This window comes from Anomalospiza imberbis, chromosome 3 (genome assembly GCF_031753505.1).
Source record: "Anomalospiza imberbis isolate Cuckoo-Finch-1a 21T00152 chromosome 3, ASM3175350v1, whole genome shotgun sequence".
Classification (NCBI taxonomy): Eukaryota; Metazoa; Chordata; class Aves; order Passeriformes; family Viduidae; genus Anomalospiza; species Anomalospiza imberbis.
Window position 1 is genome coordinate 112,474,729 of NC_089683.1, and position 24,959 is coordinate 112,499,687.

Sequence of the window (24,959 nt, forward strand, 5' to 3'; positions counted from 1 at the left end):
GAGAGTCCAGCCACAGGTGGGTTGGATTGGCCATCAGCTCAAACAATCCTCACCAGAATCCAACCAAGCAACCACCCCAGGTAAACTGTTTGGAGAAAAAATTCTCCAAACACATTCCACATGGGAAAAACAAGGAGCAGAAACAGAAATTGTTTTCTTTCTTTCTCTCTGTGCTCCTCTATGAAAAACCCTGAGAGAGAGAGGGCAACCCTGTGCTTGCCACAGTTACTCGGACACTTCCCAAGCCTCGGAGGATCTCCTGTCCCCGGAGGAGCTTCGTCCGCGCTGGCTGCCCCGGGGGATGCCGATGCCGTGCCTTTCCCGGGGGATGCCGATGCCGATGCTGAGCCTTTCCCGGGGGATGCCGTGCCTTTCCCGGGGGATGCCGATGCCGATGCCGTGCCTTTCCCGGGGATGCCGATGCCGATGCCGTGCCTTTCCCGGGGATGCCGATGCCGAGCCTTTCCCGGGGGATGCCGTGCCTATCCCCGGGGATGCCGATGCCGTGCCTTTCCCGGGGATGCCGATGCCGAGCCTTTCCCGGGGGATGCTCCCGCGGGATGCGCCGGGCGGGGCCTGTCCTGGCCGCCGCCCCCGGCCCGGCCGCGGCCGCTGCTGCGCTGCCGGCGGCGGGCGGGCCCTGGCGGGACCGGAGCGGGACCCGAGCGGGTAAGGAGCGGGTAAGGAGCGGCTCTGCCCCGGGGCAGCCGGGCCAGAGGAGCGGGGCACGGGGGGGACTCCGCCCGAAGCGGAATTTTCCCGGTAGTTGAAGGCGCAGCCACCAAGTTCTGCCTCGAAACGGGCCGGCGGATGGGGCTCTTTTGTTTCGGTGTAAGAACATGATACATTTAACCAAAATATTTGGCTCCTTTTTCTTTTTCTATTTCTTTCTACCTTTCCTCTCCTCTCCTCTCCTCTCCTCTCCTCTCCTCTCCTCTCCTCTCCTCTCCTCTCCTCTCCTCTCCTCTCCTCTCCTCTCCTCTCCTTTCCCCTCTTTCCTCCTCTTCCTCTCCTCTCCTTTTCACGTAGCACTGGGGAGAAGGGGGTGCTTTTGCCCAGGGGCACCCGGGGCTGTGAATCACGGTGGAAATCGGGAGGGTTTGGGTGCCCGGCATCCCAAGGGATCGCATTCCCATGACTTTTGCCTTGTTAGGGAGGAGACTGGGCCAAGCGAGGAGTGTTTTTCTTTAATACTCGAAGCGAATTGAATTCCTGGAGCTTTTCTCATGTTTTCTTAGTGGTTCGGCTGATGATGTTAAAGTATGCACGTAGGGTCGCGGCGTTTGAAAGCGTGGCTGCAGAGATCTCTCCCATAAATGCAGCCGGGGCGCAGGGCTTTGGGAAAACACACGGGATGCAGAGGATGTGCTGCACAGGGCTGGGATGTTCAAGCTGCACTGACCACACGTCCCCCTAGTGCAGACCCTGGGGATGGAGTTTAAAGGACAGTGTAAATGAGAAAAAAATTGTAGAAAAAATCCCCTTCCTGGCTTTAGGTAAGTGCTCACCGAAGGGGGGCTTTGCAGTAAGTATTTTTTTTTTAAGGTGTAGCTGTTCTGATATTTGTGGGAAAAAAACTGTGCTGAGAAAACTGCTGACTAAGCTGTTCTACGGACCCAAGGGAAAGTTACACAATTCTATGCTTCCCCAGTGTTTTTTCTGTTAGGTGGAGAAACCCTGACTGATTTCTCTGTAAACAGGACTTAGCTTTTTTTGGGGAGAGTGGTAATGACTGACTGGGGAGGAGGGAACAGAAGTTTTGGAGCCTGGGGCTTTTAAACACGAGCTGTACATTTTGGTGTTAACTCACTTTGCCCTGTCTGGGGACTGAGACTCTTCTGTAGCTGTGAAAGAAGAAAAAGCAGTAGCCGAAGAGAAAAGTGTATGTTGTCTGATTTGTGCAATGGGAGAAAACGCTGTGAGGAAAGATTAGCTGCCTCCTTGCCTCTGTGTGTGAGTGGAGGAGAGCTCAGCTCTGCACTCTGTAACCAGCTGTGGCTGAGCTTAGGAGTAATTTGTACAACAGGGAGTGTGGCCACAGATTGCATTTACCTGGTGTTGGAGTTGTAGATTGTACCCCTGGGAAAACCTGCCCCAAGGCAGGTATGAGGTCCTTGCTTCATGCTCGGCTTTGATTGTTTTCCTTCTCCCTCATGAATATGTAGTAAGTGTTATTTTCTATCACTTCAAAAGGTTTTGGGGTTTGTAAACTTAGTGGCCCAGCCTGCTGATGATCTCTGAATAGCAAGTTAGTGTAGGTTTGTAAGTGAATTGGTGAGTGGACATTAACTCCAACATGAAAACAGAGATGCACAGTCCTGGGCAGTGTTTGGGTAAACAATATCCCTCTAGTCCTCCACTCCTTTTCTTCTGTTTTTGACTGGTATAAATATAAGCTGACGTTTTCTGCTTCAGAAAAGCAGGCTGCCCACGTGTCTGTCTTAAAAGGCTTTTGGAGAGGAACCCAAAAGAGGCTTTTTTTGGTGTCTGTGTTATGAGTTACACTTTCTGACATGACTGTCAGCAGTTGCTATTAACAGTACTTGTACCCAAATGAACAAGGATTCAATCAGCACATCTTCTCCTTCGTGCTAGTATTCCTGTAAGCCTTAAAGCAGGGAGAAGGGGAGTGTCCCACAGATCAGGTGAGAGCTGTTCTCTCAGAAAATGTTCCTGACAGCTGCCAGACAGTACTTTTCACGTTTAGAAGACCTCTACAAATCTTCTGTCATGGGTTACACTCCAGGAGGTATTGCCATGTGTTTGTTGGGCACTAAAGCATGAGGCACTTTTAAGGGCAGATATAAAAACTGACTCAGAACTAAAACTAAAGTAAAAAAAAAAAAAAGGCTATTATGCTGCTCAGTGATTTTCCTAAATACTGTATTTCTGTCAGCTTCCCTATCTTTTATTTCTTACTCTGAGATTAGAGGCAAGAGTTTTAAAGTGCTCTTCTGTGCTGTGTATTCTTTGTGGCATTTCATCCCTCCCTTCCCTTGGACACTGCAAACACTAGCAGAGGACCAGGCTTAAACTTCTTTCTGTCCACAGCCAGCTTAATATTTTGATACGTGATCCGTGTGCCAAAGTACTCAGGCTTTTTTTTTTTTTTTTTAATCCAGAGAGCTGCTTCATCAAATAAAAAAAAAAAAAAAAGTTGTTGCTCTTACAGAAGTGGGACAGCCACTCATAGCTGCATTTCTGCTGCTTCTTAGTCCATTATAAATCTCTGTCTCTGCCCAGGGGGAGAAGAGAGGGAGAGGTTTGGGATGTTAATGTACTTGCCAGAGTCCTGTGCAGAGCTGCAGTGACCAGAGCACATCTGTGGGATGTGCGTGCCTTCCTAATGATGGCATGTTTCCTAAACACAGTTAAAAAAAATGCTTCAGTAGATGCAGTAATATTCCATTAACTTAGTGACCTGCAGAAATACTGCAAATAAAAATAGATTTATTTTCCTGTCTCTTCTAGGGCAGAGCATTTTTTTTTATTATTATTATTAAAAGAACCCGACAAACCTTCTGTACAGTAAAAGGACAGCTGGTGTCAATAAACAGTTTACATGAACCCCTACTGTCCCTTGGCTCTCCAAAATGTGCCTATGGAGTGTGAGCTCTGCCACCACTGTGGTGATGCTGGAGAGGAGTGTGATTCAGAGGATGAAGCAGGACTAGCCCAGGGAGCTAAATGTGAGTGGGCCCTGTGGGAAGTGTGTTTTACACGTGACAGGAACGCAGTGGAGTCAATTAAATACGATTTGCCTAGTTTGTCTATGCAGAGAATGGGAAGGAATTAAGTGCAACGGCACAGCCTCCAGCTAAAACACTTTTGAAGGGTCACAGGTTTGCAGTGAGCACTTCCTAACATTAAAAAAACCAGAGAAGTTTCACAATACACTGCTATGTGTAACTGTTTTGCTTTGAGAAGATGCAATCATGTCTTGCATCACACCTTGCAGTCACCTCTTGCACACAAGTGATGTGTCCTAGAAGGCACTGTGATATCCAGAAGTAGTTAATGTTGATTTCATCAGCCTTTTTGTTATTTCTTCTAGGAAAAATGAGCTTTTTCTGTTAAAGATGTTCACTAAAACATAGAGAACCATTTTGTGGTTCTCAGGATTTAATCCAGTTCTAATTTGAGCTAGTAAAACTGTTCCTCCTGCCTTTGATAGCAGACTGTGTCTTCCTGAGGGTTTTCCTGGCCATCCCATTTGCCAGCAAACGGGGCATGAGCAGGGGCCCCCTGTCCTGCCTTCTCTGTTCCCAGCCTGGAGCCCAAAGATGCACAGAACCACGGGCCACTAGACCTGTGCTAGTGACACCTGGGACAGTCTGTCCCCTCCTGAGACAGGGAATCTGCCCAGAAAACAGGAGCATGCTGGGGTGGAGCTCTGCTGGGTGTCATCTGCAGGAGCTGACTGCGAAGTTAGAACTGATGTACTCAAGAAAGGTGCTCAGACTCGTGTTGAGTACTGCTGTTGCTATTCTTACAGCTATGCCAGAGATAAATGTGTTTTTTATTGCTTTGGTTACGTTAGAAGGAAAAACAAACCAGTTCTAAGTGTACCTGTGGCTCTTCTTTGTGTACCAGAATTATGCGGTTTATGGTGTGATTTAAGCTGTTATTTCATCTCCCCGAAACAAAGTAGTTACACGTAGCTGTGGCTTGGGAAAACTGTTTTTTATGTTAGAAAGTGCTTGTTGCAAGCCTGTGAGCCTTGGATGTTTCGTAGCTGGAGGCTGATTTTTGCCTGACTTCTTTCTCCGCGCTGTCATATTCACTGGTTGATGTGTTCTGTGAGGTGCCTGGATACGGGCTGAGTCACAGCAGGTAGTGCAGGACCTGCTGAAAGAAACCTTACAGCTCCCCTCAGGTGAGAGAGGTGGCCTGTGGGGTAAGAGGACTCTGCTGCTTTTTGCAGCTTCAGCTCTGCATTCCAGCGTCTTTCCAAAAGGCACTTACACTGGATCTCTATTTTAGTTTTTTTTTTTTCCTTTAAATATATTTAAAAAAAATATTATTTTTAGTTTATTCTATTTAGTTTATGTTATCTCATTTTGAAAGCTATGTCCCTGATAACAAGCTTTGCAAAAAAATCCTTGAGAGGAATGAGGGTGCAGATCCCAGGTGGCTGTGCGGCCGTGGTTTGCAAAAATCTCTCCATCTCTTTAGGAAATACCTTTGGTTTGTCTCCATAAAATCATACAGACGCTTCCAGTAAAATGTCTCTAGGCTTTTCTGCCTTGATTCCTGTTCCCCACTAAGCAAACCGTGAGGGACAAAGCTGGTGTGCCTGGCGGAGCGGGGTGAGGGAGGGTGTGGGAACCGCGGCTCATGTGTGTGGCAGGAGTGGTTGAAGCTGATGGTGTTACACACAAGACCAGTCATGCATGATGTTTTGTTGTCTTTTCGAGGCAGCTTTGGAATGACTTCACGTCTGAGTGTTAGGGAAGGACTCCCAGAATGGATCTGCACATGAAAAGGAGTTTTTTTACAGTGCCTAACAGCTGAGGTTTGAGTGATTATCCGTGGCAAAGATGGGAATTGTTTTGAGTAGCTGTGCTAAATTTTCACATCCAGTGGAAGATCCTCACCCTCCAACCTCCTCCTCTTGTCAGCAAGAAGAGCTACTTCTTTGGGGAGGATCCACTTCAGGCACAGCTGAGCAGGCTTGAGCAGCTACCAGAGATGTGACTCTGGCTGCTTCTCTTTCATTCTCCATTTGGGAGCATCCCATAGGTTTTCCCTCTGCTGAGAATCTCATATCAGCTCACAGCCTTATAAAGCATGAAGAGGCAGAGCAGTTGGAATTTCCTCAGGCCTCCATCGTGCAGTGCCTGGAGGATCCCCCCCTGGCTGGATCCCAGATGCTCTCCCAGCCTGCAGGGACCAGCAGTGCTGTCACCATCATCCCTGACCCTGGGACATCATCCTCACTGGAGAGTGTTTCAGCCTCTGCCCAGCCCTTTCCCCTGTCAAGGAAAGTGAGTGTTGTCTCTGCTTGGGAATTGTGATGGGTTGTGTTGATACCCTTTAAAATATCCATTTTTTCAGGCTTGTGCCTTCAAATACCAAACACCTGATTTGTGACCCCCCTGTGACCGAGGCAGGAAGAAGCAGCAGCGAGAGATGTTTGCAAGAGCTGGGCCTGCCTTTGCTCTGGGGACGTGCACACTGTCAAAAGCTGAAAGCTTTAATTCCTCCAGCTCTCGGGGCCAAGAGTAAGGAATTCCAAATTAAACAGATTAGCTGTAAGCTCTGAACTTCTCCCAGCTGTGCCTATGCCCCAGAGAGTGAGCAATGTAAATAAAAGGTCACATTGCACTTTGAAGTCGGTGTATTTTTGACTATTACACCAGTTCCTTATTTTCTAAAATGAGTAATGCAGTGGGAGGCTTAATCCATATCCCAAATACAAGAAAATGCCAAGAATTTCCTATTTTCCATCAGTTGTGGCTTTTGCTTATGTTTATTTCAGACATATAGACTGGAGAGTTTTTTTTGTGTGTATCTAGGATGGAAAAAGCAGATTTAAATAGAAGTGCAGCCACATGTAGTATCAAAGTAAAATCTGAGGCAAATCATCATAAATCAAGCAGTATTTTATGCAGAAGTTGTGCTTCAAGTTTTTTTTTTTTTGTTTTTTTTCAGAGTTAAGTAATAACCAAAACAGTGACACAAAGAATATGGCTGTAAAACACAGAGATAAATCTGCCATGTTTTACTTGGATAAAACAAGGGCTTAGAAACATTTAGGGTATTTTATATACCATATGTGCTTTATTGCTTAACCTGCAGAGAATTTGTACTTCCCTGCTAGACTATTGCACTCTGTGGCAAAATGCTTGAAGAATTGTCTGGGTGTTTGTTCAAGGAACAGCAACAACTCGTGCCGTGGTTATGGGACAGCTTCACCACAGCATGCACAGGATGCAGAGCTTTGCATTACATTTCTGTATGGCCTGTATGCAACAGACAACCTTGCTCCTGGAAATAAAACTGACTTGTAGTAGTGTATGGGGACCATAGTTTTTCTGGAAGGGTGGAAATAAAAATGACTAGGCACTGTCCACAAGCAGAGCAGCTCATGTGAAGACCTCTGCTTATTTGGAAGGGACTAATTAACTCTTTTATCACACTGTATGTAGATAAATCTGGGGTGGTTTGTTTTTTTTTTTTTTTTTTGAGCTTGGAGCAAGTATTGAGGCTGGTGTTTACCCAGTAAAACCCCACTGAACAAGTGGCACACATAAGGTACGTGCTTGGGTGTTAGAAAGGGAATTTGTCTAGAGGATGTGTAGCTTAACAGTTCTGGAGCTGCAATGGCCTCTGGAGCTAGAGAGGCAATAAGGAATGTATTTATAAAATTATGCTTTTCTGTGTGTTGGGAGTGTGAGTGCTGTCTACTAAACACTGCATTTACTTGCTTTATGCTTTGCAGAAGGGAGGCGTTTCCCTGACGCCCCTCTTCAGCTGACCCCATGCTCCTCCACTATTTTAAAAGAGGACCTTTATGTTTGGACATAAGGGTTTTAATTGGTGCCAAATTTTAGGGAAGGCCCCTGAGAGCGAGCTGTGCAGGGGTTCCAGTCGTGCACTCGGCTGGTTCAGCGCTGCTGCTGCTGCTGTGAAGGAGGCGACAGACGGCCGCGCCGTCGCAGCGTGCTGGGGACATTGCTGGTGGCACGTCGGCAGCCTCAGCTCTCCGAGGACCCAGGTGCGTCTGGATTAAAAGTGCCAAAGCCAATACCTTGAGTTGCACCTTGGAGTGAGTAGGGAGTTATTATTAGTGCTCAGTGTAGGAAGAGGTAACAATATCCCCCAGCAAGGCATGAAAGTTGAGTTGTGTTTTTGCTGCAGATTTGATCTGGGATTTCTGAAGCAACAAAGGACCCAGTGATAGCTGCAGCCTATGAAATCTGTCAATAATAGGATAGGATTTCTCTTCTTTCCATCCTCAAGGTATTAAAATGAAGAAATTAAGCTGCAAGGGCTGCTCATTAAATGCGGAGGGAGTGTGTTAATCTGATAAATGGGAAGATTGTTTTCAGGCAGAAGAGGATGAATTGAAATGAATTGCAACTTTTGGGTTCACTGGAATTAATGCCCCTGAAACTGTTATTTCAGCCAGCTTTTTTTACTGGAAGTTTCAATACCCTAAAAATGGTATTTCCTGCCCCATATCTGAACAAGGTACCACACGTGCTTGTAATTTAAATTTCACAGGCCACGTAACGTGTGTGATCAGTGGTGTCTTGTATCATTTTCCTTTTACTCAAAGCATTTGGGTTACATTTATGTGGGTCCCATGGGAGACTTTTGCTTTTTGGAGGCAAAACACATCCATCCTGAAGCCTGAATTTTATTTTGATTCCAAGGAAAAACGTCCCAGTTCATAGGAAGGAATTTGGATCACGGTTTAGGACAAAATAGAAATTGAAAGCATTACTTTATTGCATTGTGCAGATGTAAAAGAATCAGAGAACACGTGAGTAAAGCAGCCTAAGACTGATTTTTTTTTTTAAATGCTAGATGAGTGATGCTGTCCTTAACACACAAGAGGTTGCATTTCCTTTTATTAGCATGACATTATCCAATCAACTTGTAAAACTCCATTTGGGCTTTTGTCCTCCATTCCTAGTAGTCATTTTTGGAGATCAGAGAGCAACAGTAGGGGAACCACTATCTATTCCAACACTTCTTGCATGTGTGTTTTTATTATCATCAGCATCTTTTTTTCTTTTAAAAAATTCCCATGTAGCTGCAACAGCAACGAGAGCTGAAAGCTGCAGCCTCTGACAGGTACACCCAGGGTATTGTGACTGCAGAGGAAAGTGGTTTTTTCCACATTTTTCCACCTGGGAAAGTGGTTTTCTTCACTGACACTTACTGACTGAAGTTAAATGTTCGGCAGGTGGAGTTCAAACATCTTTTTGTTTTGTAATGGGAAAAAAAAAAGAACCCTGCCAAATAATCTGCAACATCACATTTTAAAAAGGGAATAGTAACAGACCTTGGGAAAAAAAAAAAAACAAAAAAACCCCCCAAACATCTGGGAATAATAAAGGACACTGAAAAATTCCATTTCTAACAAGAAAGGGAAACAGTCTGCAAATGTGTTCTTTATTGTAAACACCAAATTTTATGATTTCTTTTCCATTGGTGCATCTCAGTGTTGTGTGATCTGCCCCTTGGGCATGGCTGCGGTCACACTGGAGGGTTGTGGCAGCATCCCCAGAGCCCCTCTGCAGTGAAAGGCTTTTCTCCCATCCACAGCGTGGTTTTTTTTCTCTCTCTGGCCATCCCTTATCTCTTGTAAATGCCAGAGGAGTTTTTAATGGCAGCCTTTGAGGCTGTTTCCTTATGTTCTCTTGTCCACCAGGCTGCCCCAGTGTCCCAGCTGTTCCAGGAAAGAGCCACACCCCGAGCAGCATCACATTAGCTGCTCTTAACAAATGAGGCTTTGAAAAAAGGGCTGAAAACTTTGAAACTTCAGCTCTAGGAATAATTAATGCTGAAAGAGCCATGGTGGCAACCAAAGGGAGAGGAGGAGAAGGGTGTGATATGGGAGGAAAAAATGATGACCAAGTCAGAGACCAAATAGCTGTGATTTTTCTTCCCATTGCTGCTCTTTATGATGAAGTGATTGTGTGGGTGAAGGATACACTGGTAGTTGTGTGCGTCTGAGCTATGATGGTAATTTGTACTTGTTTGCTCCTTTTTTCTCTCTCTCTTTCTGTAAGTGGTGATTAGAGTGCTTATAAAATAACTAGCATAGTGCAAATACTTTTTCTGAACAAAAAGGTCGAGAGTTCACAAACTAATGAAGGACCGGAGTCCCTCTCTGTTGAGAGCTCTCTGTTGCTCAGCCTCAGAGTAAGCAGACTGTGCCGCAGCTTATGGCACTTTCTTACTGGCTACAAACTGCCCCAGAAATAATGGAGTAATGATAAAAATAAAGACTTGTAGCACAAGTTTCACTTGGCTGAACTGCAGCATGTCTAGAAGTGAACTGTTCTCTACTTGTTACAGATAAAGAATGGCTTTTATGGTTATGTGATTCTGTAGTGCTGTGCAATTAAACAGCCTGACTGTGGCTGTCTGTGCGTGAAGGGCAATAGCTCTAAGTCATCATTAGCTGACATTAATTAACGGAGTAATGTACATGCAGGTGGTTTTTGTCTATGTGAACTCCGCCTTCCTTGTGCTTTCAGGCAAATGTGGATGTGTTCTGACAGAACAAGAGTAACTTGCTATCAAATGAGTGATGTTTATATGTGCCCCCCTGGTGTTTCATTGTACTCCATTCCTCCTCAGGCATTGGCATTTTTTTGCTTGCTCCCTCATCAGGCAGGAGCAGTGGGGAGGAAAACCTTTGGGGACAACATGCCCTGCATAAGGATGCAACGAGCATTTAAATTTCAGCGCACAATTTAGAACCACGAAGGCAAGATTAATGATTTACTGGTTGCAGTCCTGCTCAGAGGACATCCAGCTGAGCCCTTTACCAAAGACACTTTGTTTGATGAAGTGTAGTTTATTAATTGGTTTGAAGACCTGTCCTTTTTCCAGGCCACCAGCCAATTCAGTGCTTGGCAGATGCGAGTGTTGTTACTTGGCCTTGACTTGTGTTTCATCAGCGTTTTGTCTGCGGCGGAGGCTTGCAGTCTACTCCTCAGCAGGAATGTACTGCTCATCCTTAGGGCTAATTTCTTGTTTAAAAGTTTAATGCCTTTCCAATGCTTCCATGTAACATGTCCAGTCTCCAAGAGCGTAAGCCTGGGTTGAAGGAACTGATGTAAAGTGATTCCTGCCCGGGCCTGGCAGGCATCCAGGCTTTGGCCCTGATGACAGCAGGATGTATACCTTTGCCATCAGCACTGAGTTGCTACAGCTTTTCATCAAAAAAATAATCCCTTCTCTCCCTTCTGATTCTATTTTTGGAAACAGCTACACCGTTCTTAGTAAAATGCTTGGTTTTTTTGATGGAGGAGGGAGGGGAAACCTCACCCGGAGCAGATGCCCAGTATGGAAAAATCTCTGTCCATATTCAAAGTGATGCATAAGCTGTATAGAATTATGTTGTATATAATGAAATTGAAAGTATTATTCAAGCAGTCCTGTACTGCTGTGGGGCACTCTGCTCTCTCTGACTGAGAGGCTCTCTACATCAGATGCTCTGAACAGCTCAGAGAGCTTAGAGCTCCCTTCAATCCCCAGCCTGGGAGAGCAGTGGGGATTCATGGGCAGTGTATCAGTTTCCACACTGCTATCTCAGATTATACATGTAAAACAAAATACATTGGATTTGTGTGATTTGAGTTTGATTCGATTCATGTTTGTTGTTTCTTCACAGATGGCTTGCGGGTGATGTGTTGTGCAAGTGCCTCAAGTTTCTCCTACAAGATGTGTTCCCCAAATCCAGCAAACTGGGTCACCTTTGATGACGAGCCTCTCTTCCAGTCACCTCAGAAACCTGACAATCAGAGCAGCTGCAAACCAAATGGCCTTAAGCTCAACCTGTCCAGTGTTCATGAGTCTCCAAGTAGGTCATCCTCTACAGGCAGCACTCCGCTCTCATCTCCTGTAGTTGATTTCTACCTAAGTCCTGGACCCCCCAGCAACTCTCCACTTACTACACCTACCAGAGACTACCCAGGAAACCCCTGCATTCCAAAGTCTGGGATTCACATGCTTTACCCCATCCCTGAATGGCCATCAAATGTTAACCCTTCTCCATCCCCCGGGATTTGCTCATCCCTAGCCTTGCAGAAACCGAGCAGCCTTCCTTTGAGCCCCTCCCCTAATGACCATCCAGGTAAGACTTTGGTCTCCAAATCAGCAGATGAAGGAAGCCCTAACCCACCAGGAAGCTGCGAGGAGCTGGCTCCAGGACACTTCCCGTACTTCCACAGTGACTGTGCTTTTTCCAGTCCTTTTTGGAAGGAAGGGTGCTCCCTCAGCATGTCGCCAGCTAATGTTAGCATGCACAGGAAGGACAAAGTGCTTGACAGGAGTGGGTGTCATCCTAGAGACAAAGAAACATGTCATGATCAGAAAAGCCTTAACCAGGGCTCCTTCAGTTACATCTGTCAGAGGCTTGAACACCTGCAAGCTGACAGCTGTGAGGCCGTGGAAAACCCACCCACCTCCAGCACCCACGCATGGCACAGGCTGTCCCCCACCATCCCACGCAGCCTTTTCAGGAGCCAGAAATCAGATGGGTGGCCGTTCATGCTGAGGATTCCTGAGAAGAAGAACATGATGTCATCCCGGCAGTGGGGCCCCATTTACCTGAGCGTCCTGGCTGGAGGGGTGCTGCAGATGTATTACGAAAAGGGCCTGGAGAAACCTTTCAAGGAATTCCAGCTGCAGCCGCAGTGCAAGCTGTCTGAACCCAAACTGGAGAGCTACAATGTCTCAGGAAAAATCCACACTGTGAAGATCGAGTGCGTGTCTTACACAGAGAAGAGGAGGTACCACCCCAAAGTAGAGGTGATCCATGAGCCAGAGGTGGAGCAGATGTTGAAGCTGGGCACCACCGATTATAACGACTTCACCGATTTCCTCGTGACGGTCGAGGAGGAGCTCATGAAACTTCCTACTGTTTCCAGACAAAAGAGGAATTATGAAGAGCAAGAAATGACTCTGGAAATAGTGGATAACTTCTGGGGGAAAGTCACTAAGGCAGAAGGAAAACTTGTAGAAAGTGCGGTCATCACACACGTTTACTGCCTGTGTTTCGTGAATGGCGGTGCCGAGTGTTTTCTAACCCTGAACGACCTGGAGCTCCAGAAGAGGGACGAGCGTTACTTTGAGAAGGAGCAGGAGAAGAAGTGGATCGATATTCTCGACTGCCATTTCCATAACTGTGTCAAAGCACAGGAATTTGAGCAGTCACGGATTATTAAGTTTACACCCCCGGACGCCTGCAGGCTGGAACTGATGCGTTTCAGGACGCGCTACAATGGGCAAGACCTTCCCTTTTCTGTGAAGGCTGCAGTGGTGGTTCAGGGGGCATACATTGAACTTCAGGCTTTCATAAACATGTCCTCAACTGCTCAGATCCCGACACGTTTACCCTCTGTGAAATACTGTGAAAATGTTATGATACGCTTTCCTGTTCCCACACAGTGGATCAAAGCACTTTGGACTATGAACCTCCAAAGGCAGAAGTCCCTAAAAGCAAAAATGAATAGGAGAGCATGCCTTGGGGCTTTGCATGAGGTTGAATCTGATCCCGTAATCCAAGTCTCGGTCGGAACAGCAAAATACGAGAGCGCCTACAGGGCCGTGGTGTGGAAGATTGACAGGCTTCCAGATAAAAATTCAAGTAAATAATTTGTGCTAGGGGCTTGGGTGTGTGTCTTCACTGGCTTCATGCTTGTGTACCTCCATCAGCTGCTGCGGCTTGGGTTTTTATCTGTGGGATGCTGTTGGTAGAAGCCAGAATAATCTTTTAGGAAAAAGAGAATACAGACTTACCAATTTCTTTAAACCAGGATTTTGTAATTTATTTGGTGGAGGCAAGTGTACTGTCAGTCATTTCAGGTGTGTGGTATCATGGAAGCAGAGCTGAGCATTCTGAGTAAACCTCAAGTCTGTAGTAGTAAGGCTGAGGGAAGGGTTTATGCTTCCCTTGTACCAGCTGGGAAATGGGTGGGATGGGAAGAAGAAGCTGGTAAAATGATTTGTTCACCCAGCACCACACAGCTAATAGAAAAGGTGGTATTGTCACTGCTGGGTCTTGGCTTTCTAGCATCACTGAAGAAATGGTAGGTATGACACAGAACTAGAAGGTGCTGTGGTTAAATTTGCCGTAGGAAGTGCTGTGCTCTTGCAAAGGCTGGTTTCTATTACCTCTTTCATGGGTTTGTGCACTGAGATTGTACATTCATGGCGATAACTGCTCTGACAAGAAAAGCCTCCCACTTTATTCCCATTTTTTCTGGTGGTTTCTCACTGAAAACTGGTAGCAGTACAAACAGCTACGTTTTTAATTGCACACATGAAAGTAGTTAATTTACTTTAATTTAAAGGAGAAAATACTTGAAGAAGAAGAAAAATAGAAGAAGAAAAATAGGAATTTTCTTCTTTTTGAAGAAGAAAAATAGAAATACTTGGGTTTAAAATTCCAATTTTTAGTCATATTACCGGTACATTTCTAAAGACATAGTACTTTTCTAAAGGCATAAAAATTCTTGAGGAATAAATATCCCGCTTCATGTTCTGTAGAGTGAAGACATTTGATCCTTTGCATTATGTGTACCTGAGACTTTGGGGATCTGTGTAAGACAAGGGCACCTGTTAAAGCATTTAATGTAAAATATCTGTAAAATCTGTACTTTTGAAAAAGGGGTAACTGTATGTTACTAACATATGGATTGTACTAGTCTTGTATTATCCTATCTGGGCTAACTGCCTCTTTAAAATGTCCAGAAAAGATTTTACCCTCTTAAGTCCCAGTTTCAGGCATTCTACTACTAAGCCAGGACTAATGGTGGGGGAAGAGCAATGACAGAGGGAAGGAAGAGAAGGACATGGGCTGGGGAGGCTGGAAATGGACAGGGAGGGCAGAGGAGCAGTGGAGAGATGTAGGAGAATGAGGAGGCAGAAGAAGATTCTTCAGGTCTTCAAAATCCCGCTCCTGTGCTCCAGGTTTCAGAGATTTGTGCCGTGTTGCTATGACCCATGTGTTTTCCCAAGGACTGTTTGGGTAGCTTTTAGTATTCTTTGCTATTTAATGTAGGTTTGCTTCTGTAAAATCAAGTCAGCAAGGTAGGCAATTTACAAGAAGATTGTAAGTCTTCCAAATTTCCTGCAGTCCTTTCACCTGAAGATTTGATGTGCATAATTAACTTCAGATTTAAGTTATTTGAAAGGAAGAACTGTTTTTTTTTTTTTTTTTTTTTTTGAGGCATTCCACAGCTTTACATTAGTTTCTTGCAGTAGCTTAAACTTCTGACATTTGAATAATTCCTCTAGCTGAGATCTGCAGAATCATTTGTCTCTGTGAAATGTTCGTGCATTTGAAAAAACATTTTGCTAGTAATACTGCCCAGTCAAATTTTAAACCTCTATATCAAGTGCTCTGTACACACTTAAGAGTTTAAAAATAGAGTTGTCCCAAGGCGTGCCAAAAGTCTGGAGACAGTCAAACTAATAGAAATATGTAAACTTTCATAATGTGTTTACCGCAGGCGGAAAAATCAGCTGAGGATTTTGCTTTTAAAAACCCTTTGTCCAAGGCTTCTTAAAATTAAAAAAAAAAAAAAAAAAAGGAAGGGAGAAGGAAAGGTTGCTTACAGTTATATTGTGGCTCCATTTATAGACATTGAAATATGTTAATATCCACTGGATTCTACTGAAGTGTTTTCTTGGAAAAGTGCTGGCCAAGTGAAGTCAGTAGCAGCTGCAAGAAACACCAGATTTTTAAAAGCTGCCTGTGCCTATTCAGATATATAGATATTGCATTTGGAGTCAGAATTTTAGCATTATTTTTAAAAAGAGAAAAGAAAGGAAAAAAGCTTTGAAGGGCTGATCCAGTGAAATTTCTGCAAACTGAGTCTTATGTTTGTGAAATTGTGTAAGGAAATGCAGAACATGTTATGATTTTAGCACAGTACTGGGGCCAGACTTTGCAGTGGAGAAGCTGTGTCAGCTGCTTCCCAGGGAGTTCCCAGGGTGCAAGGGAGAGATTAAACTGCAAAGCACTGTGCTTTAATCACTTTCTGTGTAAATTTGAGCCCTGTGATTTTTCCTGCTAGGACACCTCCATCCTTGAGCCATTGTGTAAAGCAACAGTAATTCAGCTGATTATTTCTTACTTCATTCTGCATCATGGAGCCACTGAGGAAGCAGGGATTAAACAAGACAGCAAATTGGAGCTTGAGGAGGTTGCGGCTGCTGGCAGCCTTGTTGCTGCATCTGTGCATGGACTCTGTTGTGGGAGGTGATGTGGTTCCCAGGAACCACCAGGTGCTGCTGCTTTTCTTATTTTCTAAACTGCCCCGGTGGAAACTCAAAGCCATGGCTTTGTCAGGTGGGCTCCATCCCTGCCCAGCCACCTCCACTGGCACCACAATGAGCTGGTGCTTGGTGGTGGTACTGTCCCACTCCTCTATTCCCTGTGCACTTCTCCCAGCAGGCTGGATAAATGCACCCATTTAGACATAGCTGCAGGAGTCATTAACTTCTAACAACCCTAATGTATGTGAATCTGTCCTTAGTAATTGTTTATGTTTTCATGTTCAAAGTAAGAGTTTTAGAACTGGACCTATTTTGGCAAAAATAGACTTATTACATAAATAAGATAACCAGTAAATTATTTAGGCTTAAATTGCTTTGCTTCATGAGCCTTTCTCAGATCAAGGTTGCTTGAATGCTACTTATAAAGGTGAAAAAGGGTGAAATTGTGCTAATAAGTGCAAAGTTGGATTATTGATTGCTTTTGAAATACTATATGAATTCTAAATGATATTTGGAATCTAGTTTCATAGTTTTACTGATCTTTTGTTTGTCTGTTTTGGCTTATTTTATTGGTATTCTTTGTAGACAGAGAGCAAGAGTTTGGAATACTTCTAGGAAACTAGAGCCAGATTGTCAGATTAGGGCAGACTAAAATCTCTCAATTCACAGAAGTCTTAACAAGTTGCATGGACACCTAAACTGCAGGGTTTCTGTCTCATAAATTAGATAGTAAAAGCTCAGTAATCTCCCCAGATTTTTCTGGTTGCCTCTCAGGAGTGGTTTGATTTCATCAGTCCAGGCGGTCATGTGTCAACAGGGCCTGATGGGACACATTTTGGACAGCTGGGCTTGAATATGTCATCTTGAACACGTCCGAATATGTCACCTTAGCACACTGTGCCTGCTCCATCCCACCTGTCTGTCCACAGCACCACCTTTTCTCTCCTTCTGGCCAACACCTGGCTTTTTCAGCATTGCAGTTTATTTTGCAAAAGGATCTTCTACACACAGCCTCTCTTCTTCTAACTCCAATGTAACACAAGGCCTGGGAAGCCTTGTGGTTTAATGGAGCGGAGATGAAAAGAACTTCTCAGTTTTAGGTGAAAACTAGGGGGATGTTCAGAGTTTTCCAAAACGCTGGTCAGTCCTTTTGTTGTCTGACAGCTGATGGGAAGAAGTTGCTCTACGCTCCTAGCACAGCCCAGCAGTGGCAGAAGAACTTCTCCACAAGTGAAGGGGTGAGTACTTCCCTCTGACATTGGTGGTGGTACTATGACAGATGGGCTGGGGGAACCCTGTGTTTTAGGAATAGGCAAAAAGGTCCAATGGAAGCTGCTCCAGAGGACCCAAGGCATTATCCTTATCCAAATCCCAAACCTGTTGTCTCTGCCTTTGCAGGTTACCACCTAAGGAAAAGGAAGCACCCCAGAATTCATTGCATCCCAGCACCAAGACCACCTCATGGCTGTAGGTCAGCTGGAATATAAACCCAGAGGTTTCTTTGGATTGTCCTGACTCACAACTATGCCATGTCCAGCAGGGAAACCTTCTGCAACAGCCCAAGAGGTATGGCTCATGTATGCCTGGACTCAAGTGGATATCTGTTATCCAACATTTACCATCTGATATGTGCCCAGGAAAATTCCAAGCAGTGATTATTTCTGGATTCCATTTCTCAGAAGACAGAATAATTTGCTAGACAATTCCCATTGCTATTTGTTTCTTCATAGGCCTTTCCCCCAAAAAAACCTCAAGAAGATTCTGAATTTGATCTCCAAAAGCCCTTAGATGTACGCTGGTTGCCTTCTACCACAAATCAGTTACAAGCAACAAACCCTTTTTTCTCAGATCCTTGATTAACCACAGCCCCAGAGGGCTTGGCCTTTTCCCTGGCCAAGACATGCCATGCCATTCTGGTGCTGCAATTCCCGCTGTCCTGCCCAGGATGCTTCTCTTGTGGCTGGCACTGTGCAGTCTGAGGCCCACCCAGCAAACAGCACGAAGAGCAGGTCAAGTAAGTGTGCTGCCAAGCTGCATCCTGGCACCACCACTGGAAAGGGGAGCAGGTCCTGGGAGCCAAAAGGAGCACAGTTCAGATGGCATGCTATCTTGCAGTGTGGCTCTGGAACAGGATGTTCCTCATGGTGTCCTGTTGCTGGGATGATAGAGGAGTCAAGGATGGAGAGGCCCACATCAACAGAGGCTCATTCCACCACGTCCAGGCAGTCTGGAAGAGGGACTGTGGACCAAGAGAGTGTTAGTGCAGCAGAAATGGCCTTGGGCACAGCAAGAGGTGACCAGCAGCAGATCATGGACAAGGCTCACATCATGGAGGTACAGAGATCTGCCTGTCCCTGGGTACATGAGTGATGAAACACCATCTCCTCCTCACGCTTGTTCTGTGCTCCAGTTTCATTCTCAAGACATTGGCAGGTGGCTGTAATCCTTATTTCTGACTTTATTCCCTCCTCTATTTCCATAATAAAGTCCCCGATGTTACAGTTTTACTTGTCTCTGTGTTTTGTGTTATTGTTCTGAGACTTCAGCCACATGCTGCATGCCCCTGGCATGGCACTCCTTGCGAACCGGGGATCTTTGTGCTCCAGTGCCTTGCAGGACCCTCTCCTGAGGTGTGCCCAGAGGTCTGTGTAATGTTACAGGGAAAACCTGCAGCACAGACAGGCACCCAGCCCAAGGCTCCTAAGAGCAAAGGAGGTGCAGATTTTTTATTTATTTCTGCTTTACAAAATGCCTGTGGGCCTGTGGATGCGGAATATTAGCATGATTTTTCCCATGGGATGGATAAAGCTCAGTTAATGTTAACTCCATCTTCAGTGTTTCCTTCATTCTGATATGGAATTGATTCCTGTCACTGAAGGAAGTCAGTGCATAAAGAATGGGACATTTTTTCCTGAACTTCAAGATTCCATTCAGTGTAATGGATGAAAACCACATATACACTGCCAGGCTTGCCTTTGACAAAATACAGTCAATCCTTTCTCTTCTTCTTTCTTTAATTTTTTTCCTTGCCTGCAGCCAAAGCATAGTTAGTTGTCTATGCTGATGATTAAAATCCTGGAGAGAAGGAGAAATGCAAAATTGCTACGTTTTGCCCTGAAGAATTTGGAGAGGATTCTTTTCATTATATTAAATTGTATTATCCTGCTTTCACACACACAGTCAGTCTGCTGACTCCAGTTGCTTTGGGAAGCAGGCTTTCACCTTGTGCTCCTGTGTGCCAGGAGAAGTGCTTGCCCTTATCACTGCCACATGTAAGAAATGCTGAAGCAAGTGATCCTTAGGATCATCCCTAGGATGATTAAAGTAATTCAGAATATGCTGCACAAATCCTTAATGACTCTGCTTTATAACACCACAGTTATTTTAGCAGTACTTTTTTTTTTTTTTTTTTTTTTTTAAGAAATGGGGTATGTTCTTTTCCAAACTAGACAGGGACTCCAGGTAGCCTTTATTCTGGCAGGTGGGATGTATCCTGTTTGAGCAGCACTCTGAGCCGCACCTTTATCTTCCTGCTGTGGACATAGTGTAATAAATGATGGTACACTAGAGAGCTGTAGTACTTGAAATAAGCACTGCAGTAAAATTTCTATGGCACAGAGCTCTGGAAAGGGGGTTATTGGACACAGGGCAGCATCTCTGCCTTGGCTACATTGGGACCTTCCAGTTTTTATTTTTCTGTCAGACTAAGAAATGCATTTTTAAGGGAATACTGAGATTCCATCAAATAATTTGGATTTAGCAACAAAGCCCTACATTTGTAATGTTTTCTCAATGAGAAGCTGAAAGGATCTGGTAAATCTTGTGTAAATTAATTTGTAAAATTGCAATGACTGTGACAAGTGTGCTGAAGCAGACAGAAAATGAACAAGGGGCCACCTTATGCCCAAATAGCAAAAGATTATAGATAGAATAACCTTGTATCAAACAACAGCTCTGTGTTTACAAAAGATAAATCTGTGCTCTCTTGCTAGGAGATGAACCTAAACAAAGAAAAAAAAAATTGCTAATGGTGTGGTGGTTTTCTTTTTCTTTCCCAAGGTTTGGATCATCCACACAGCCTCTCTTACAAACTGGAACTGGGATCAGACCAGGAGATACCATCTGACTGGTACCCATTTGCTACTGTCCAGTTTGTTGTCCATGACACCTGTGCCTCGGGAACAGAGGTGAAGTCCCTGGGCATAGAGAGCGATCTGCAGCCCCAGAAACACGTGGTTCAGAAAGCTTTCTTCAATTGCCAGGTATTCTCAGGGCTATGCTTTCCATGTTTTTCCTCCTCTTGTCCCTCCCTGCTCCCCCAAACAGTATTTGAAAAGCAAATATGCTTTGTATTCGAAACATGCATGTACTTTTTATAATGACTTTGAGCAAAAGAATCATTAAGTAATAATTCCTTGTCTGATCAAAGATGAGACTGAAAAATAGAAAAGTGAATGCAGCTTTTTTTTTTTCCTCATTTGAGCTATTTTTGGGAGTAGTGGTTTTGAAATCTGTTTGGTCTGGAAATATTTTGATTTTGTGTCAAAGTTTTTTTCCATGCTGTTGCTGCAGTTCACATTTTCCATGTCCAATTATTTGCTAATTCTACCTGCTGTTTTTTGTTTTCTACCTCCAGGTTGAAATTGAAAAGAAGTGGATTAGGCTTGATGGAGAAGACCCATCTAAGGCTGGCAACTGCCTAATGCAATGAAAGAGGACAGGATGCATTGTCATAGGATATTAGTTGGAATCAATTTACATAGGAAATTCTACTGTTAGAAGCGCAGTGACCTAGTTTAGGGTAAACACGGTCATTGAATCTTTTTTTAGTGCTTATGGGTTTGAGTCTGCAAATCAGTACTCATTCGACTGGCCTGCATTCCAGTAAACTTCCTGTCATGGGAGTCCTGGTATGAGTAAGGTCTCCTTGTCAGAGCAGCAGGATGTGAGCACTTCACTCACTGATTCTAATGTATTATTTTCCTGTTGTGTATCTGGGGAATTATTTTCCTGTTGTGACTGGGGAATGATCTCATACTCCCTATTGAAACCTAATGGCACTACTCAAAGGGTTCTTGTCACTTGGACATATAATATTTGGTAATGAAAACTTCCAGAGTGCTTATTGATCTACCAGCACCTGTGTAAGGTCCAGAAGGACCAATTACATTTTTTAGTGCTGTTTGAAAACTAAAGTCCCTCCTGTTTTGGCATCCCTTGATGTATGTGAGTAGAACAAGTCCAAATAATATTCTCAACAAGAGCCTTAATTAATGAGTTGGAAATTGGGTGATTTCATTGGGAAAAAGGGTCCTCTGCAATAATACTCTTTATTCTTCTGTGGCTGCAACTGTTCCCTCCTCAGCACTTTTTAGGTTCACTCAAAGAAATCTCTTGGGCAAAAAAAAACATATGGCAGATGTGATTGAAGTTTCTGTGCCAGCATTAGACAGCTCCTTTTCACTACTGCAGCAAGTGAGATGAGGGGCGGATTTTCAGTGAGTTTAAATCAGTCCAGGCCCATTTCATCTGCTGAGGCTTGGAGAATTTACACCAGAGGAGGTTTCCCCCCACAAGCTGGAGAAAAGACTGGTTGCTGCTGTTTGCTCTGTGTCTCCTTTAGGATGCAAGTTCCAGATGTTGGTATGGAAACTGCAGGAGCTGTGGCTTTGAGTTAACTTTTAAGACATGCATGGAAAGGGAGATGTTTTCATGCTCCTGGCTCTAAAGGCATTTTCCATGGGGAAATAATGCAGGAATAGACTGTCACAAGAGACGTGAAGCTGTGATGCTTCATCAGGCAGCCTGAGCTACTAATCACTAATGTCAATGTGTTAATTGTGTTTTCAACAAACAATTGGCCTTTAGGGAAAGGTTCTAATACTTCCCTTCAACCATCATCTCCTTTGCCATTTTCTGCAGGCTGTAATTCCAGGTCTATAACAATACAATGAATTTAAAAAATGCTCGTGATACCCTTTTTTTTTTTTTTTTTTTTTTTTGGCTGCAGTTTTCTTAAAATTAGCCCTACTTCAAACTAAAATTAGTAGAGAACAAAAATATAGTAAAGCACTGCCTCACTTTATATTTTGTACAGCTTGTAACTGTTTATATGAACACTGTGTAAAAATACAGATAAATGGTATTCCCCAAAAGTAGAAATATGTGGGATATAGAAAGAGAAAATTACCAGTCTGAGGAAACAGAAGACCATAATATGAACCTAGTTCATCACAATAAACTTTTCCCCCCATCCAGAAGCTGAGAATGAAATGGGTAATAGATTCTGTAGTAAGTCCTGAGGGCAGGTTTTTTATGGGTATTGCATTGCCAAATCCCCAAATAGACTATTATGGTATTTGGGCATCTCTATATATCCCTTTTTATTAGCAGATTATATTGTTATAAATCTAAGCAAGCGTTGGACTATAGTAGTGATCCAAATATGTCTCAGCTGTTGCCTCCTCTGTCTGTGTTTTGACTTGAGAAGCCATTAGCACCTTCAAGTCATGTTTGGTGTGTTTCATTAATATTTAATTTTGTTTTATATTCTGCTCAGCTGAACTAAGGGGCACAGCGTTGCCACCAGGGCAAAGTGTTTATACTTGGCAACATGGCAAGCTCTGCAGTTTGCTGAAGTCCATGGTTGTACTACAGCCACAATATTTATTAACCTCTTTGCTCAGTGAGGTAGTGGAAGCAAAATATGCATTGCAATTACCTGTCGTTACCTTTGTCTGAGGCTGACTTGTTTTGATTGGCATTAAACAGCTAATTCAGTAAGCCTGTTAACAGTGGGTGCTCTCCATCTCACCCAGCTGGCCCCTGTTTTTCAGTTTTTAAGAACAAGGAACCTGAATATCTCCATTCCATCTCTCTTTCATCTTAGGATCTCCATTCACAGCACTCGCCTCCTGGGCATTGGGTACCTGGTGGTATTACAGGTCCTGCAGGAGCTGTGGCTGCTGCTGTGCTCTCAGGTGTCTGCTGTGTCTCAGGATGTGTTTAAGGAGCCTGTGTAGTGTTGACCCTTCAAGATACAAGCTACTGTTTGCAGTGAGTGGCTTAAATAATGAATGACCACCTTACAAGACACCATTCTTGCTAGACACTTGTATTAAGGTGTTATGGTGCAAACGATCATTCAGACTTACTGAACTCAGTAACATAAAAAGGTCAAGCTACAGCTTTATCTGTGTTGCAAACCCCTGGATTTTCATTTGAGGGTTGCAAGACTCATGATTAACTTTAAACTGAATTGGATCAGGATAACAGGGAATTAGCTCCACAGAAATACTGCTACATTGAAAGAAAGTTACTCTGTTTAATACATGGCTTTCAGTTTAAACTTGACAATTAGTGCAGCCTAAGATTGAATAATTGCCCTGCTCAGTCTCACACTGATGTTCATATGCCTTGATGTCAGAATATTTAAAAATAGGCTGCAGTTTAATGAAAGAAAATTTGGGTTGTCTGACTCTTTTCCCTGCCATCAAATTCTAATTTCCTATTATGTTGCAACATGCCAAACCAGAAATAACCAGGCTTCTCCTTTCTTCTGAACCAGAAATAACCAGGCTTCTCCTTTCTTCTGTGTTGTCTTGAGCATAACTTACTGACCAAATATTCTTAACTTTAAGACTCATTGCTAACATTTTCCATTAATATTACAGCAGCTGACACTGAGTAAACACACGGGCTCAGAATTCTTCAGAAATCTCGGCTACAAGTAGTCTAATTGTAATTTTGGGAAGGGGAATGGAGATGAGGAACAGTTGCTATAAGCTGTTGTGATGCATAAGCAGTGTCCAGCTAGCAGAAGGACTGGAGCTTTAAATAACCCATGAGGTATTGGCATCATGTGAGGAACCAGGTTTCACACGTGTCTGATCTCTGCTTCCCGCAGCGAGCGCCTGCATTCACTGAAATGCTTCCAACTACCTGGGTCAGTTAAGATGCTGACATTTCACTAACATTTACTTCAGGGCAGTGTTTAGATGTTATCTGTGTTTCCTTCATAAAGGACCAGCAGCGTTTGGGAGATTTTATATTTAAAAGATGAATCAATGAGGACAACTATTTTTATAGTGTGTTTGCCTTACTTACAAAGTATCGTATCTGCTGAAACCGACAGACTTTATCTTTGCATTCATCTTTCTCGTGCTAATTGTATTACTCCAGGTAAATGGTACTTGATGTAATTTTGGATTCAAACACCCATTGAAGTCAGTGCAAGTCTTTTAACTGACAAAATGGGATCTGCATCAAAGTCTCTTAAGAATAAAAGAGAGGCAAAAAAAGAAGAAGAAAGGAATAGTGGTAATGGTCTGTAGATGATTTTTTATGTTGGTAAGAAACTTGCAATGCCTGCTTATTCCAAGCAGAAGAGAGCCCAAAGGGTAAGAAAAGAGGTGTTACTGGATGCCACAGCTGAAGCTTTGCAGAGATTGGGAACAATGGTTCTGTTGCCCCTAAGAAGAAACTCTCAAGAAATGAGGATGATGATGTACTCCACTGAGCTTGATACCAAGCCACTGTCATCCTTATGCTCCTTGCTTTGTTTTCCTCCAGATTCTGAATTAATTGTCCAAAAGTATTTTACATCGGAACACATTTTCGCATGTTACTTTTGGTTGTGTTTATTTTACCTGGCAGACTTTGCTGCGGTATTGGTGTCCATACTTCTGTTTTGCATTTATTTGTCTTTTTATGACTTAACGCAGTAACTAACTGCTGCAGTTACTAGTTCTTAGCAATAATTTTGATAACTCTGAAGCAGTGCTGTTACTCCTAATGGAAACTATAATTTTATTTGGGTCTTTTGTCAGTATAAGTGCAAAGAGATCATGCTGATAATCTTGTAATAACATTTTGTAGATTGCATATTGATTAAAAAAATAAAGTTGTATTTCAAACTAGCAGTTTCTTGTCCCCTCACTAGAAATGTATCAAGCTAATTTTGAATTTACTATAATTAACTGGTTGAT

The 24,959-nt window shown here is 43.7% G+C and overlaps 1 protein-coding gene across 4 annotated transcripts; it reads left to right on the forward strand.

The window, feature by feature from the left end:
* Positions 1-640: 640 nt before the first annotated feature.
* On the forward strand, positions 641-24,247 carry STON1 (stonin 1). Of its 4 annotated transcripts, none has more exons than XM_068186542.1 (5): positions 641-680; positions 11,360-13,336; positions 20,032-20,234; positions 20,609-23,516; positions 23,550-24,247. In XM_068186542.1, the coding sequence occupies exons 2-4, from the start codon at positions 11,374-11,376 to the stop codon at positions 20,681-20,683; spliced, it is 2,241 nt and encodes a 746-aa protein (XP_068042643.1). In that variant the 5' UTR covers positions 641-680; positions 11,360-11,373; the 3' UTR covers positions 20,684-23,516; positions 23,550-24,247. The 4 variants fall into 4 exon arrangements, with proteins under 4 accessions (XP_068042643.1, XP_068042642.1, XP_068042641.1 ...); XM_068186541.1 differs by having other exon boundaries at positions 643-669; XM_068186540.1 differs by lacking the exon at positions 641-680 and adding an exon at positions 714-831.
* The last annotated feature ends 712 nt before the right edge of the window (positions 24,248-24,959 follow it).

What these genes read in the sequence shown, in the direction of transcription:
- STON1 (XM_068186542.1), top strand. Translation starts at nt 11,374, where the DNA reads ATGTGTTGTGCAAGTGCCTCAAGTTTCTCCTACAAGATGTGTTCCCCA. An exon ending in GCTTCCAGATAAAAATTCAA is followed by an intron (nt 13,337 to 20,031) that starts GTAAATAATTTG and finishes TTCTTTCCCAAG; the next exon opens with GTTTGGATCATCCACACAGC. An exon ending in AAGCTTTCTTCAATTGCCAG is followed by an intron (nt 20,235 to 20,608) that starts GTATTCTCAGGG and finishes TTCTACCTCCAG; the next exon opens with GTTGAAATTGAAAAGAAGTG.